The 16,163-nt window shown below is 42.3% G+C and overlaps 1 protein-coding gene across 1 annotated transcript; it reads left to right on the top strand.

The window, feature by feature from the left end:
• Window positions 1-8,181: 8,181 nt before the first annotated feature.
• DRD5 (dopamine receptor D5) lies at window positions 8,182-10,236 on the top strand. Its single transcript, XM_053940607.1, has one exon. It carries the CDS (start codon window positions 8,182-8,184, stop codon window positions 9,637-9,639), a length of 1,458 nt encoding a protein of 485 aa, XP_053796582.1. The 3' UTR covers window positions 9,640-10,236.
• The last annotated feature ends 5,927 nt before the right edge of the window (window positions 10,237-16,163 follow it).

Here is a 16,163-nt window from a genome sequence, read left to right as displayed (position 1 = left end):
TGTCCATTTTGATAATTTTGGAAATATTTGTGTGTTTTATTGTCCACCTGTGTTCCATAGACTTTGAGTGGACTATATACGTGCAGAGAAATAGATGGCTCCAGAGAACAGCAGAGAGGGAAATTACCCAAGTAATGTAAGTGCATGTTTCTTATCACTGGCTTGAATAATTCATTCATCTTCACCAAAAATCTGTGAGATAAAAAAGATGCCCAAACATCAACATTTTAATAATCTAATAATTTTTATTTTCACCACCTCACTGTGATTAGACATGATGTGTGTACAGATGGCTCATTGGATCACTTATTCCCTGGGAACCCTTGTCCCCAAGCATTTGGCCTCATTCTATGCATGCATGAATAAAATGAGATCTGGATTTAAACAGGATTGAAGCAGCTGCAATTGTTAAGGAGAACTTTAAAATAAAGGTTTGGCTCTATTAGATTCTAAAGGATCAATTTCATCTTGAAGTTGATGATACTTTAATGTCAGTAGTCAATGGTTAGAATATATTATTATTATTATTATTATTATTATTATTATTATTATTATTATTATTGGGTTTTGTTGTTGTTGTTTCTTTTTTTAAATTAGGAGGTGTTTTATGTCCCATAATGTTAATTTGGATGACATTTAAAGCCAAACCTTTAGTTCTATATGGCATGCCTCCTGACTTCCTCTACTACTGTTCTTCACCTGAAAGAAAACCGAATTTCATCTTTAAAATATGACCTTTGGTAAAATCTTTACCAACACATTTTTCATTTTCTTGCCAGAAACAAAAGGACCATGATTTATGCCTAAGTACAAATAAAGATGGATGCAGTAGGTGGAAAGATTTGAAAGAACAGGGGTTGCAGGAAAACCAGCTGCTATCTCTCTACTTCATTTGTAACACAGCAGTGGGTGTTTTATGTTTAGTTTCCAATAAATCTTTGCTTGAATGTCACTGCAATACACCTGGAATTAAAAGCCATATTGTGAAAACCACACGTAGAATCATTAATGCTGGTGAACTACATCAGCATTTTAATTCGAGTGAGGAACAGCTCCACATGTGCTAATTTTGGCTGAGATAGAGTTAATTTACTTCAGAGCAGCTAGTGGGGGGCTGTGTTTGGGATTTGTGCTGGAAACAGTGCTGGTAGCTCAGGGATATTTTAGCTATTGCTGAGCAGCACTTCCAGAGAGCCAAGGTCTTTTCTGTCCATCATCCCACCCCACAGTGAGGAGCTGGGAGGGGACACAGCCAGGACAGCTGACACCAACTGACCCAGGGACATTGCACACCATATCTCACACCCTATGGCTTCGTGCTGAGCATAAATCTGAGGGAAGAAGAAGGAAGTAGTGGGGGAGGGGACACACATTTTGAGTGATGGCATTTGTCTTCCCAAGTCTCTGTTATGTGATGGATCCCTACTTTCCTGGGAATGGCTGAACACCTGCCTGCCCACGGGAAGTGCTGAATTAATTCCTGGTTTCACTTTGCTTGCTCACATGCCTTTTGCATTACCTGTTAAATTGTCTTTTTCACAACCACAGATTTTCGTACCTTTACTGTTCTGATTCTCTCCTTCATCCCACTCTGGGGGAGAGAGTGAGTGGCTGGCCAGGATTTTAAATGATACCATAACTTCTTTATTTTGCTATCAAATATTTACCAGGCTTAACTGAAGATTAGAATGCTTTTAAGAATGAACAGGTACAATTAATATACTTAAGGCTAGGTCCATGCTTTTTGTCTGGTTCCAACTTGAGTCCATAATTTTCTGAATTTCTAGTAGACAATGACTTTTGTAGGAAGGCAGCAACCAACAGCGATGCAGTAAACAATAGTTTTGTAACAACATCTTAATGGTAGCTGGTTACATGAACACCCTTCCTTGTCCCTCCCGCTGCTCCTCTCCCAGGAACAAGAAGCATGCCTGCAGTGCTCCCCAGGAAGGGTTTTCCCTCACTGCCTGCTTGAATCTAATAGTTTAATTACCAATAAATAAATTTAGAAGATGTATCACTAGCCAAACAGACTTTTGAAAGTGTCCTCGAGTCCTTTCCAAGCATCAGAATGTCTTTCTTCTCTTTAAACGATTAATTTTATTTTCTTTGTTCTCCATTTTGGAAAACCTTTCCAATCCAATAAGAGTAAAGAACCCAAACTTCACTATATCAAGAAGAGCTGGCTGTGCCTGCACTTGCAAACTTTGTTCCACTGCAGCAATACATTGACCTTGTGCTGAATTTGGGGTATTTGCCTTGACTTATTTGAGCATGTGCTTTTCAACCTGTATGTTCCTTCCTTTGATTTGCAGTGCATCAGCCAGAAGAATGGGGAGGCCCTAAAGGTGTTACAGGGATGCTTGATACTCTCTGCACTTGAAACTCCTTTGACCCTCTTTATGTGTGTTGGAGAAGAAACCAGAAGGATTCTAAATGAGCATGTTATTTCAAGTACTGCTTAAGGGGGGGAAAAGGCAGAAATAAGTAAAAGTTGCAGTTTATTGCTGTTTATTTCAAAGTAACAAAGTTGCTTATCCTTACCACTAATGTTTAAAAATTTGAAGCTGGAATTATTTCCCCAAATAAATCCTGAACTATGAAATCTAATGCTGGTCTTGCACAACTCTAGAAAGTACAGATTAAAAACCCTATCAACTCTAACTGTTTACACACTTGTAAAATTACCTTGCTTTGCAGTTTTCTGTGTAGCATTTGCAACAGGCTCTTCTGCAAGGATACAGTGCCAGTGAAACAGATGAGGTTTGGGTGTCCTGCTTCCCAACCCCATTCTGTTCCATGCAGCAGCTGCCTTCTGGGAGGAGGGGAGCCCAAGGATGAGTCACTGTCTGACCCTATGAGACATCATCTGTGTTCCTTGAGAGGCAGACACCCAGCTGCTGACTTCTGTTTTCTGAGTCCATCTTTTCTATCAGACTTAACAGTCTTCATACAATAGTGTCTGATTTCATTACTGAAATTACTGTTTGATTCCATGAAGGATTTGGTTTTCCTACTCATTTTGTGAAATATAATCTTATACTATGTTAATGGACAGGGTAAAATCCTAAGATAAATGATGTTGTTAGTAAAATTTTCAATAAAAAATATTTAACTAAAAAACCTGTACTTTACACTTTCAATATAAAATTCATAGATCCTCCTAATGTATGGTAAGTTAGGAAAACAGAGAAATCAGAACACTGAAATTTGTTTTCAAATTACTCCACAGGGCAAATTGTTACACTATTGAAGCCAGATACAAAACTACAGCAGCTTCTTGGGGAACTAAGACCACCTGATTTTTATTTGCAGTTTGATAGTATAGTTGGCAAAAGACAAAATAAAAATCTTGAAGTGTTCAGCATTAGAAAATTAAAATCACTTTTTTCATCTTGATTATTTTTCAGGACAGTTCTTCCCATGCACACACAGAGAATACGAATAAAATTCCCAAATTTTAAAAAACAGGGGTTTTCCTCTTTTTTATTTATCTTGTTTCAAATGTGACTGATCTTTAGTAGTTTTTAATCATGTGACCTCTTGCTTTATGAGAAAAAATTACACTATTTTTAATACCTGATTATAAATATCTAAAAATAAAAGATAATATTTTATAAGACAAAAGCCCCAAAATGAACTAAGACAATACAGTAGGAATCATATTTACAAAAATGCTGTTCCCTTTGATCTTGGCCTTGGCTAGCATCCATCTTTTATTTCTTACCATTGGTTTAAATGAAGTCAAGCTTGGTATGAATTAAAAAAAAAAAATCTATGGAAATGTCTTCTGTTAACATCAGTTATTTTATGATTTCCCTGAGTGATCAATGGTTGATGTAGGAACCATATCACACTCATTACAGATGCTGTTACTATTGCTAATCACATAAACACAAACCGAAATAGGATTTAAGGCCAGCAAGAGTAACTGTAGCCATCCAAAATTACTTTTCCCACAACATGGACTACAGAGTACTGTTTGGGACCCTGGGAATCAAGACAGAGCTGAGGGATGACCTGAGGCACAGCCTCTGAGAAATGCATTCAGCCTTGGCTTTCAGATTGCAAAGGATGGCAAATCTATTACAATCCAAACCCAATTGCTTCAGCCATTAATCATCCTTAGTGTTGAAAATGTGTACCCCACCTCTACCCTGATTTCTCATAGATTCAGTTTTTAGCCTCTGAAGTTTTTCTAACTTCACCTAAAATATTAAAAGTCATCTGTTATAGAAAACTTTTCCCCATGTCAGATATCACCAGCTGGTTCTGACCCTCCTGTTGCCCTCTGCTCAGCTGAGGAAGTTTCCCACACATAATTTCTGTAATGCATTTCTGACCATTTTCCAATTGCTCATATTTATTTTAATTTGAAACATGAACAGCAGAACCCAACCCAGGTCTGCATGGATTTTTCTGTACTCCATACAGATACCAGTTATCTCTCTCCTTCCTCAGTACTCCCACATGGCTGTATATACACCTGCACCTGTGCAATAAAGACTGTGAGTATCAGTGGGTAAAACTGACTGACCTTAAGCCTTGGTACAGCCACGCTCCTAAATACAGCTCCACTTGAGCATCCTTCTACACTTAAGCCTCTCCCATTACCTCCTTTTCTCTGTTTTAGAGCCTAACTGTAATGGGAGGTTTCTGATGAGATGCTTTTACAGCCTAAACCTCAGTGGTACACCTGTGTCTCTGTATTTTAATTTCCTTTCAGCATTAATTATTTTCCTATCTCTTTATACCAAGTATCTCTCAGATGAGAGAATGTGTGAATTTATGCACGTTGATGATTTTTAAATAAATATTATTAGGCAGAACAATGGGTATTTGTATTTTGAAGTGGAAATAGAAAATGTGGCAATGAAGGGAAAGAGCTAGTAAAACATACATTTCTAAAATCAGGAACTGAAAAGATTTTTTTTTCTCAGAACCATTGCAATAGCAGTTAAATTCCATTACTTCCAATCTGCCAGCTGTGAGAGAGACCTGCAATTTTAACAGGTGAATAAAAAAAGAAAAATGAGGCAAAGCTCTGAAGGAAAAGCACAAAAGACATTACAAAGATGATTTCAAGATGGAAAAAAAAAAGCCCCACCCCAAATCTCTCAGCAAGTGACAGCTGTGGGTTTAATGGAATATTCTTAAAATGAGATTTATATGCAAACTGCCTACAGAAAGTTAAAAAAGGATGCTAATAACCTATAAATGCAAAAGGTTTTTATCTCAGGCTCAAAAAATTTTTGATGGCACTGGATGGAATGTTATAACACACCATAAATGTCCCCATTAAATGATTGTTTCTCTGACCTGATGCCATTGTGAATGATCCAGTAAAAGCATAAAGCAGTTGTCCTGTTGCTTCTTCCTGCTCCACTTCTTCCCAACTCACTGAGTCTGTCAGCATGGGGGTTTTAGTCTCACATGCCACCCCATCACAAACTAGGATTTTTTTTTCTACTACCATTGAAAATATTCCTGAGCTCCTAATGCATTCCTTTGCCTTGAAAGAATGTTTTGAACATGCATGCATGAAATGTTGGATCAGCATTGGAGACCCTATCATTGATGCACCCATTGACAGCTGCACCTTTGGGTGACAAACCTTCTCCCAGCTCAAAGCTGGATCTTTATCCACAGGGAGCTTTGGTGAACAACATCAGTTCACACCAGATGGAAACCAAGAATGATTGCTAAAGATTAAATAGGTGGGAAAGGATATTACATCCTCTAAATTCTGGGTTACAGGATTCAGATAGCCAAATACAACTCTTGGCCAATAAATGGGATACTTTAGAAGGTCCTCCACGTCGGGTCCACCTATTGCAGACAGTAAAGAACAAAGCAAAACTTCATTCTTTAGACATCTGACAAGTGTGCTCTTATAATTTTTGTTTCAATGAGTTAAGGCATCTTTCCCATCTGCTTGCACCTCCTCTGTGCCTGACTCCAGCACACCTGGCAGAGCTGGCAGGAGATAACACACACCTGCACCTCTGATTTGTACCAAGCTACCAGTGTGGGCAAGGGGCTGCTGAGTTGTGAGTAGGCTATGTTTTATTTGGCTAGTTTTGTTATTAAGACAGATACCTGCAAATGTGTTTATTCAAACAGCTTGTGTGTACTGGCAGCACTTGTGTAAACACACACATACATGCAGATACAACATTACAAGCAAATGCATACACTTCTCCATTGCTGAAGCAATGGATATAAGCTAAACAAGCAAATTGGATCACTGCTTTTGGCATAAAAAATCCCCATTAACTACATTACAAAATATCTCCATGACTAGCAGCTTCAACAGGCATGTGCACAAATACTTGTGCAATCTGCTTCTTCGTTTAGAGAAATTGTAGGAGGCATTGCTTAGGAAAGCAGAGTTTGTGCAAGCAACACATTGCCTCAGCATCAGAGCTTTAGTCACACTGTTTAGAATTCAGTGGTGACAAAAGCTAAATTCTTCCTCCAATATTAAATATAACTCTGCTTAAATGTGGAAAAGTAGTGCCAATTTCTTAAGCGAGAACTAAAGTGAGGCTTCAGTTTTGTTGTGACAATTTTATAAAATTACCTAAAAGGTTTCAGAATTAGATTTTTTTTTTTCCTTTTCCCTCTGTATTTAGTAACTCTGGCACTTAATCTTCCTTCATGTCACTGCAGCAAGGTATAGTGATTCTTGTCCTTCCCGATCTGCCTGGAGAAGCAGCTGGAAGGCCCCTGGAGAGTGTCAGTTCTTTAGCCCTTTCAATGCCAAAACTCAGGCTGCTGAGTCAAGAATGGGTTTGATCTCTGGCAATCGTTTTAAAAAGAAATTAAGTTTTAGAGGAAGTAAATAAATTGTATTTTCAATAAAAATAACTAAGACATGTTCTCTGAAGAAACTCAAGCATGACATTAGCACACGGTGAGTCCAAGAGCATTAACACCTGTAATGCTCACGGTCATAGTCTGTTTCTAGTTGTGCTGGAGCCCTACCGAGAGGAATGATTCATCCCACAGAGGTGCAAAGAGAGAGAACTGGATTTTCGCTTGCCGGGCTTTCTGCCTATAATACATCTCAGCCATCCAGAAGAAGCCACTGGAACAAGTACGGAGGCACACTCTATTTCCCAACCCTGTGGAAGACACCCAGCCCGTCCCGCTCCCCACACCGCACCTTTCAGCCCCGTTCGCTCCCAGCGAGAGGCCGGCCGAGCTGTCTCCGTGCCCGTCCTGGACAGCCCCTCTTTGCCCGGGGATGCTGGGGGTCATTTCCCCGCTCCCCGCGGTGGGACCGCGCTCTTCCCTTGCGCTGCGCAGAGCCGCACAGAGCCGGTGACGGCGCCGAGGAATTGCGAGGGTGACTCGGTTTCGGAGGGAGGGAAGGAGCGGGGAAGGCGGCTGGCCCCGCTGCGCCTTTCCGTCCCGTCCCGTCCCCTGGCAGCCGCGGTGCCCACCGGCCCGGACGGGGCGCCCCCGGCGGCGGAGCATGCTCACAGGGCGGCGGGGGCGGGCGGGCCAGCCCGGGCAGCCAGGAACGGACGGGCAGCACAGGCGGGAGCGCCGCTCCGCCGCGCTGGGAGCCCGGGCGGGCACGGGGGAGCGGCGCTGCCAGCCCGGCCAGGAACCACCGGGAATCGCGGGGGCGTAGAGCGAACCGAGAAGGAGCGGACGCGAAACGCGTGCCACGGGCAGGGTACGCGCTGAGCCGCGGAGCGGAGAGCCTGGGAAGAGAGGAGCGCGCTGAGCCGCGGAGCGGGGAGCGCAAGCGAAAGGACGCGAGGCGGGTACCCAAATTGGGGTCCGCGGGACAGAGACCCGAGCAGGGGGACCCGCCGAACTGCGAAGCGGCAACCCCTGGAACGAGCCGCGGGGCGGAGACCTCGGTCAGGGGGATCCGCACTGAGCCGCGGGGCGGGGATCCCGAGCAGAGGTACTTGCAGAGAGCCGCGGGGCGGGGACCCCAGGCGGGGCCCGCGGAGCGCGGGAGAGGGACCCCGGCAGGGTTGGCGCCACGGTAGTGGCGAGGCGCGGAGCCCGGAGCGCGCTGAGCGGCCGAGCGGGGCCATCCGGCGGGGGTGGCGGTGGGGCGGGGGGGCAGCGGCCCCATGGGGCCGGGCGGCGGGGCGGCGCTGGCTGCTCGGCGCATCCCGGCCGGAGCCGCCCCGCCGCCGGCGGGAGCCGCCAGCGATGCTGAGGGGTGGCCGGAGCCCGCTGCCCCCGGCGACGGGGCCCCCCAGCGAGGCGCGGGGACCGGCGGGCGCCCCCGGCGCAGCGCAGGTGGCGGCGGGCAGCCTGCTGGCGCTGCTCATTCTCTGGACTCTCTTCGGGAACGTGCTCGTGTGCGCGGCCATCGTTCGCTACCGACACCTGCGGAGCAAGGTTACCAACATCTTCATCGTGTCCCTGGCTGTTTCGGACCTACTGGTGGCCCTGCTGGTCATGCCCTGGAAAGCGGTGGCAGAGGTAGCTGGGTACTGGCCCTTTGGGGCTTTCTGCAACGTCTGGGTGGCCTTTGATATCATGTGCTCCACGGCCTCCATCCTCAACCTGTGCGTGATCAGTGTGGACAGGTACTGGGCTATCTCCAGCCCATTCCGCTACGAGAGAAAGATGACCCAGCGGTTGGCTCTGGTGATGATCAGCGTGGCATGGGCGCTGTCTGTGCTCATCTCCTTCATCCCTGTCCAGCTTAACTGGCACAAAGGTGGGGAAGTTGTTGCTGCTGCTGATATTGGAGATGGATTTGGAACTGCCTGGGCAGCAGCAGGTGCTGTCACCACCTGGGCAGAAGATATGAGTACCACATGGGTGGCATTAGCAGCAGTGAGACCCTCTGATGGGACCTCTGGCAACAATGATACCCTCACTGGACCATCGGAGAGCTGTGACTCCAGCCTAAACAGGACTTACGCTATTTCCTCCTCCTTGATCAGTTTTTATATCCCGGTGGCTATCATGATAGTTACCTACACTCGAATCTACCGCATTGCCCAGGTGCAGATTCGTCGTATCTCTTCCTTGGAGAGGGCAGCCGAGCATGCACAGAGCTGCCGGAGCAGCCACATTGACTGCCACCATCACACAAGCCTCAAGTCCTCCATCAGGAAAGAAACCAAGGTGTTAAAGACGCTCTCTGTCATCATGGGTGTCTTTGTCTGTTGCTGGTTGCCATTCTTCATCCTGAATTGCATGGTTCCCTTCTGCGAGAGCCCACCCAGCGACCCCCACGCTGGCCTGCCCTGCGTCAGTGAGACCACCTTTAATATCTTTGTCTGGTTTGGTTGGGCTAACTCTTCTCTTAACCCCATCATCTATGCCTTCAATGCTGACTTTAGAAAGGTTTTCTCCAACCTCCTGGGATGTGGTCAGTTTTGTTCTGGTACTGCAGTGGAGACTGTTAATATAAGCAATGAGCTTATCTCTTACAACCAGGACACCCTTTACCATAAGGAGATAGTGACTGCTTATGTTAACATGATCCCAAATGTGGTTGACTGTGAGGAAAATCGCGAGGACCCTTTTGATAGGATGTCCCAGATCTCCCCTGACCATGAGGTTGCCACTGACTCTGCCTGTGAGCTGGACTGTGAGGGGGAGATTTCGCTAGGCAAGATAACACCTTTCACTCCAAATGGTTTACATTAAATTGTGTCCTGGTCTGGTCAGTTCTTCTTGGAGTATAAAAGAAAATATTAGCACTGAGTGGAAAAACCTGCTTGATGTTGTGCTGTAGTTTGGTCAGTCAGTTTATGCTAAATTCACTTCTGTGGGTAGTACTTTGCAGGGTGTAGACACTGTCATACAGGGGCACAAACTGAAATCAGCACTTCCCCAGGCTGAGGGCAGACCAGGCTGTCATGCTGATTAGCTGTGGTGAGGTATTGTGGTATAATTGCAGTCAGTTCATATTTATAATGTATTTGCAAATGAAAGGTGCCATTGTCACTGCTAAGTATTATGACTTCTAAAATCAGGGACAGATGTGGCTGGCATAGACATTAATTTAAAAAAAAATTCCGGGCTGTTGGTTTGTTCAGATCTTATGTTTATTTTTCTCCATTTTTTGTTTGTTTAGTTTTGATTTTTTTTTAAGATAGAGATAGTGAGGTGGTAATTTGGATGATTATTTAAATGCGTGTTTCTGCCAAAACAGTTTATGTGAAATCCTTGTTCTCCTAGGCGGCGTTGTTGCCTTTGATATCCTCTGTTCCTGGATGAATAAATAAAAATTATATTGATCAAGGGTTTATTATCTTTCATTTGTCACCCTGAAAGGTTTACAACAAGTATTCCAACTAACATTTCTATATGAATAGTTAGAATGACAAACAGCTTAACCCTATTATTTTAAAAGCAAATAGTCTGTATAGAAAATACAGTTTTTGAGTAAAATCAAGGCTCATAGGAATTCTTGACATAGATTAACTTGTTTATATGGTTCTTACAGCTAGATTTATACTGTTTTCCTTTAATATTATGATGCTATCCCTTTCTGCAGCCAAGAATATCAAGTATACCTATGGATAAGCTATTAAAACTTTCCATTTAATTCTGTACTTGAACTTACTTTTTAAAAGTACTTACTTTTTTTTTTTTTTTTGATGTAAAGAGTTTGGTGATAGAATTAGGAGCTGAGTGTGTCTAAAAACAATAATTATGTTTGAAAATGATATTAATAGTCATCATTTCCCAGTGTAGACACCAGAGGACTCATTCACACTGAGAGAAGAAAAGAGTTCTGATAATGTATGTTTTTAGTTACTTATTAACTGGAATTTAAAGGTGCTGTAAGAACTTCAGCTAAACATTTTAAAGCAATCTTTAAAACTGAAAAGAGTATTTTTGACTCCGTTTCTGTTGAATCATTTACATCAAATGGAATATTAGAAACAGTTGTAAGCTTTCAGCTCAGAAATCAAAAGTAATGCTATTTCCAAAACAAGTGAACAAAGTAGTAAAAGCAATACCAGTATTTATTTCAAGTTTTGGCTCACAAAGTGAACAACACCTGAATTAATTTACCCTTTAGAAATACCTGTGCCATGAGCTGAGCAGATTTAAATTGAGTGGTAGGTGTAGATTCTGCAGCCCTCCCTCCTGATGGCCCTGACCTGGGGCTTCTCCATCCTGCCTAACTGGGAGCTGAAGGCCCCTGTAAGATGTATGGGGGGAAAGTGGGATCTGCCTGGTTCAGGGGAAATAATTTAACCAGATGCTGGAACTTGTGAATGTTATGGGCTTAGTAATGAGCCTGCTTGGATGTTAAACCCTTAATACTGGTTTGAGGGTTATCTTCTACCACATGGGGATATGGGGTGGGAGAAGTGCAGGAGGAAAGTGATTGAAATCCCTTTGTGGTGGCTCTGCTGAAATCTGGTCTGCAAGCAATGTTTTATGTATTTAGTCTTCGATATTAATTAGTAGTGTCATCTTGGATTACCTTTTCAATTGCTTGTCACTGAAGATTGACATCTACCTGAGCATTTTTTTTTTTTTGCTGTTGGTATGAAATCTCAGTGTGATATCCCTTTACAGCAGTCTTTAGGGAAGGGTATTGTGACTGTGGCTTAGGGAAGCTTTAAAAACAAATCTCATGCCCATAACCAGGTTCAACCTACTAATGGCTTGACATCAAGGGTGAATACATTCCTATGCTAAAGCAATCATTTGTTGTTAGAGTTAACCATAGTTCTAGCCCTGCTGGTTAGATAAACTTGCCCAGAATAAAATAATTTTCCCAAATAAAAATGAAGGAAACTGCTTCTGGTGGTGCAGAAATGAATTATCCCAGCCCGAGTTTAGATTTTTTCACATTATCCAGTTACTACTCAAATATTCACACTAGTAGAGCATTTTCAGCTGGATTTGTGCAAAAAACCAGTGATATCAGATGCAAGAGATGCAGGTACCTGGTGCTGATTCAAGCTCCCAGGGCAATGCCTGTATTTTATCCAGTTTTTCCACATTTAATCAGAAGCAGCCTGGGGAAATGGGGATGGGAAATCTCAGTCTCTCCCTGAGCACCTGCATGCCAGGAGGTTGTGCAGCCTGGTGCTGTGTGATTCCCCTGCTCCAGTAGCAGTACAGAGCAGCAGAACAGAGGGTATCCCCCCACGTGCCCATATGTCCTTTCTGCTTCCCAGTGATTCCTGTGCAGGGGTGTGACAGCTCCCTTGGATCCAGCTCACTGCAGGTGTGGCACAGGGGTACACGTACACAAGATTTAGGGCATCATCCTGACCAGTGCTCTCCTCGTTGAGGCTTTACCTGCCTGGTTTTCTGGAATAAGTGAGTGGGCTGGCTCTGGTATGCAAGAAGACATCTCCATCACTGGATTTATGTAACAGCTTTGTGCAGAACATTAGAAACAATCCTTATCTTACATCTGAAGGGAGGTGTTTTTTAGCCAGCCCCTAGATTTTGTGAGTATGATTGGGGCAGTACAGAAAACTGGCCAAATTGCCACGTTCTGTTAGTAATTTTCATTTAATGACTTCATTTGGTAAGTGATTTCTGATGGTGGTTCTGTGATGTAATCACTAGTCTTGAAATGTATGTCTGTCAGGGGGCTTCATTTTCAAAGCCTAGGAGCAACAGAAAGGGAACATTTCTGCTTCAAAAGACAGACAGAAGGTACTTTTTTTTGCTGGAAGCAGAGCTTGACCTTATGGATCTCAAAGAAAATATTTTCTTAACTCATAGGGACAATTTGTTGCATTTTAATATGTCCTAATTACTCACCACTGACAAAGCTAGAGTATTCAGAATTAGTAAGACAAACTTTCAAAAGAAATGTGCATCTTGCCTTGAACTGTAAAAAGGGGCAGCCCCTTTTAATGAAAACATCCCCAAAAGGATTGTTCTAACTTGTTTCCCTCAGATGAAGCTGCTGCCCTACTTTTTAATGGTTTCTCTCTTAAGGACTAATGCATCTGTCTATACAAGGAGTGGAGTTCACTGGAAGTGCAAGTGAGTTTTTACAATCCTCATATCCTTGTGGTGTCTCTCTAGAGCTCGTCTATGCTGATGGTTCTGTGCCTCTCATCTGCTTTCTGGTGGTTTTTTTTGTACCTAAATGATTTGAATTCATGATGCAGTTTGACTTTTACTTAATCCAGTCCTGAGTGGTGGCTGATTTCAAGGTCCCAGATAATTTTCTGTTTCTGTTTTGTATTATTTTTAGAAATCTTACCTTGTAATTTGTTAAACTTTTAAATTACTGCTTAGCCAGCTGGATCTGTTAGTCCTGGATAGCACCATACCTAAGGAGGGTCAGTGTATTTGAGTGTATTTGTAGTCTTTGTATGTATCTTTGTGTGTAATTACAGACAAGTAATTTAAAATCTTCTATGGAAGAACAGAACGTGGGAAAGTATCTTAATTGTTAAGAAGCTGGGACTTGGAGAACATGAAAGTACTGTGTTTTATGTAAAATGCTGCAAACACCATATAAACTCTTTCACTCTTCAAACCCTCAAAGGGCTTTTAATAGCTCTGGCTTTAACAATGGGTGTGGGGTTGTACAGTGGGTTTTGTTTTTTTTTTCACAAGCTAAGGAAATATAGGTGTCTTTCTGAGAGGTGAACACAAATAAAACACTTCCCAAAGGGAGAAAAAATACTGCAGTAATTTCTGGTAAGTCTGGTCCTTTATTGCTTTGCTTTCATTGTGTTTTTTACTTTTGCCAGCCACATCTGATGTGGGTCTGTGGGGAGGCTCCCTACCGAGAATTCCTGCATTTTTGTAACATGTAACAAAAAAGGCTTTAAAATTAGGAAGTCTTCTTGTAGCAATGACACTGAGCACAGTCTTACACCATTTAGGAGTCAATCATGTAAAAGCTCAGCATTCAAGACTGACAGGACTGGAGGCAGTATTCAGAACATGCATCAGACTGGAGGTTTGAGAGGTCACAAATTCCTCAGCTGTTTCTGTGTACCAAAATCGCCACTCTTAATAAGGAGGCCATTTTTGTCACTGTCACACAGAAGGCAAGGTACACACCTATGTCTGTGTTAATAATTATGCAGAGATTTTTCTTTCCTCTGAGGCCATCTTCACTACTGTTTAATTGAATTCATAAGATCTTTTAAAATATGCAGTGCCTATTTAATTCAGCAGAAGACCTCAGGGATAGATGTGTGCTTAGGTCATGGAGCAATGAAATTATTTCTCCTTGCTTCTTATGAATATTTCCACTGGTGTTCTCTGATAGTGGATGAAGCCATCTTAAAGTCAGCACACTGAACAAAACATTTCCCTGCTGCAATGCAGAAATTTTTTTTTTTACTCTGTTTTTGTATTTTAAAATACAGATGTATTTGTTTGTTTTCAAACTTTGGAAGACTTTTCAAACTTCTCAGAAGCTTCATGAAGTCTGCACAGAGAATCTCCACTTTGATCATAGATCAGCAACAACTATTGCATTTTGAATCTAGTTAACTATATAGTGCACTATGTATTTATTGACAGGATTTTACCTTCCAAGTTTAAATTGTTTTTAAAGATAAGGGTACACTTATGGTTTAAAAACCATTATGTGCACAAAACAAACTATAAATGAAGATATTTCTGTTAATGGGGCATCAAAGATATGTCTGTGCAGCCTTTTGTTTATTGTTGCAGTGGTATCGTTCCAGTTGATGGTAGTGAACAGTAATAGCATTACGTGTGTCATGAGTGGAAATAGAAATAATACCATCTGAAGCAGATGATGGATTGTTTTTTTCAGAGAACCTGCTGTCTCTCCCAGGATAGTTTAGTTTAATGGAAAATTTGCAAGATGATTTTATATTGTTGTATGTTGAAATCCATTCTTAGTTGTAAATGGAGATAGCAGTCAATAGTATTTATAGTAGTCAGTTATTTAAGGAGGATAAATACTTTTATAGACTTAATCTTTATATCATAGCCATCACAGTCACATTTATGAGATTTATAAAATACTATGCAGTAATCATAAAAAATTAAAAATTCCAGTCTGTGAAAAAAATTTCTTCCTGTGAATTCCCTGCAGTTAACAGCAAATATCTGTTTGTATTGAGAACTGCAACCCCACTGTTACCAGAAGCTGGAAAGCTCTGAACCTTCTACTATTAATGCACTGATTCATGATTGTAAGAAGGAGGTCTGAAAACAAGGAAAGAAATGGCAAAATGGGTTCTGTTTCCATGAAATCAGTCTGGTGTCAGCCAGCCAGTGCAGGGGACTCAGGGCAGGGAGCCATTCCTGACACACAAGAACTTCACCCTCCACCACGAGTGCCTGCTCCTTGGTAGACCCCTTGCTCCCAAGATGAGTGCTCAAAACCTGCATGTGATGCATAAGAAATGTGAATTTTTTTAAGAACAGATATTTTTAGGTTGCTAAATAAAAGAGAAACCACATTTTCTTTTCTGAGGTTGTGCTCTGAATAAAGTGGTTTCAAGTGAGATCTGCTTAGCGTGGCACAGCTGGTGCCTGGCTGTGGCTTGAACGGATGTGGCTACGAGAGCTGCTCGGGGCTTTGCTGTCTGAGCTGCACGTAGATCATAGTTCAGGAGCCAAATATTGAGCTGAAGAAATCCAATCCTAAATTTGTATCATTTTTCCAGAGGCCCTGGTAGTTGCATAACAGAGATGAGCCTCGAGCTTGGTTGCTCCTGAGGAATTGAAGAAGTCTGGTCTGCAGCTCACCTGATGCAGTTTTGAAAATGTCCCATTAATCAAATATTAACCAGGAAGTTCAATGTACTTGCTTTTACCCTCTGACCTCATTTTTCCAATCTGAAAGGTTTTCAGTAAGATTCAGAATCTAAGTTTCTAGCCTTTGGCCTTGACCTTTTGCTTTCTCTGTTGACTTGACATAATTAGTCTCCTTCGGTGAGCAGGAGCTCCTGGCACGGAGCTGGCTGCTCAGGTACCTTATTGTCACCAGATCTGGAACTACCTCAAGCTACACTTAAATTACATTATTGCTCTGCCCAAAGGGAATCTTATAGGTCTTGTTGTTGTTAGTTGTGTTTTTTTTGCAAGCAACATCTCCTTTCTCAACACAAGATTATTCACCAAAACCATAATTTAGAGGACAAGAGTAAATGGATTTTTTTTAAAAGCTCTTGGGGATTTTGCTTGAGAATACAAAGTGAGAATGGATCAGTATTAGACCTAGAGGTAATGGAGTTTTTTCC

This window comes from Vidua chalybeata, chromosome 4 (assembly GCF_026979565.1).
Source record: "Vidua chalybeata isolate OUT-0048 chromosome 4, bVidCha1 merged haplotype, whole genome shotgun sequence".
In the NCBI taxonomy this organism is placed as follows: domain Eukaryota; kingdom Metazoa; phylum Chordata; class Aves; order Passeriformes; family Viduidae; genus Vidua; species Vidua chalybeata.
Note: the sequence above shows the minus strand (reverse complement) of the source record. Positions and strands in the feature narration are given on the sequence as shown.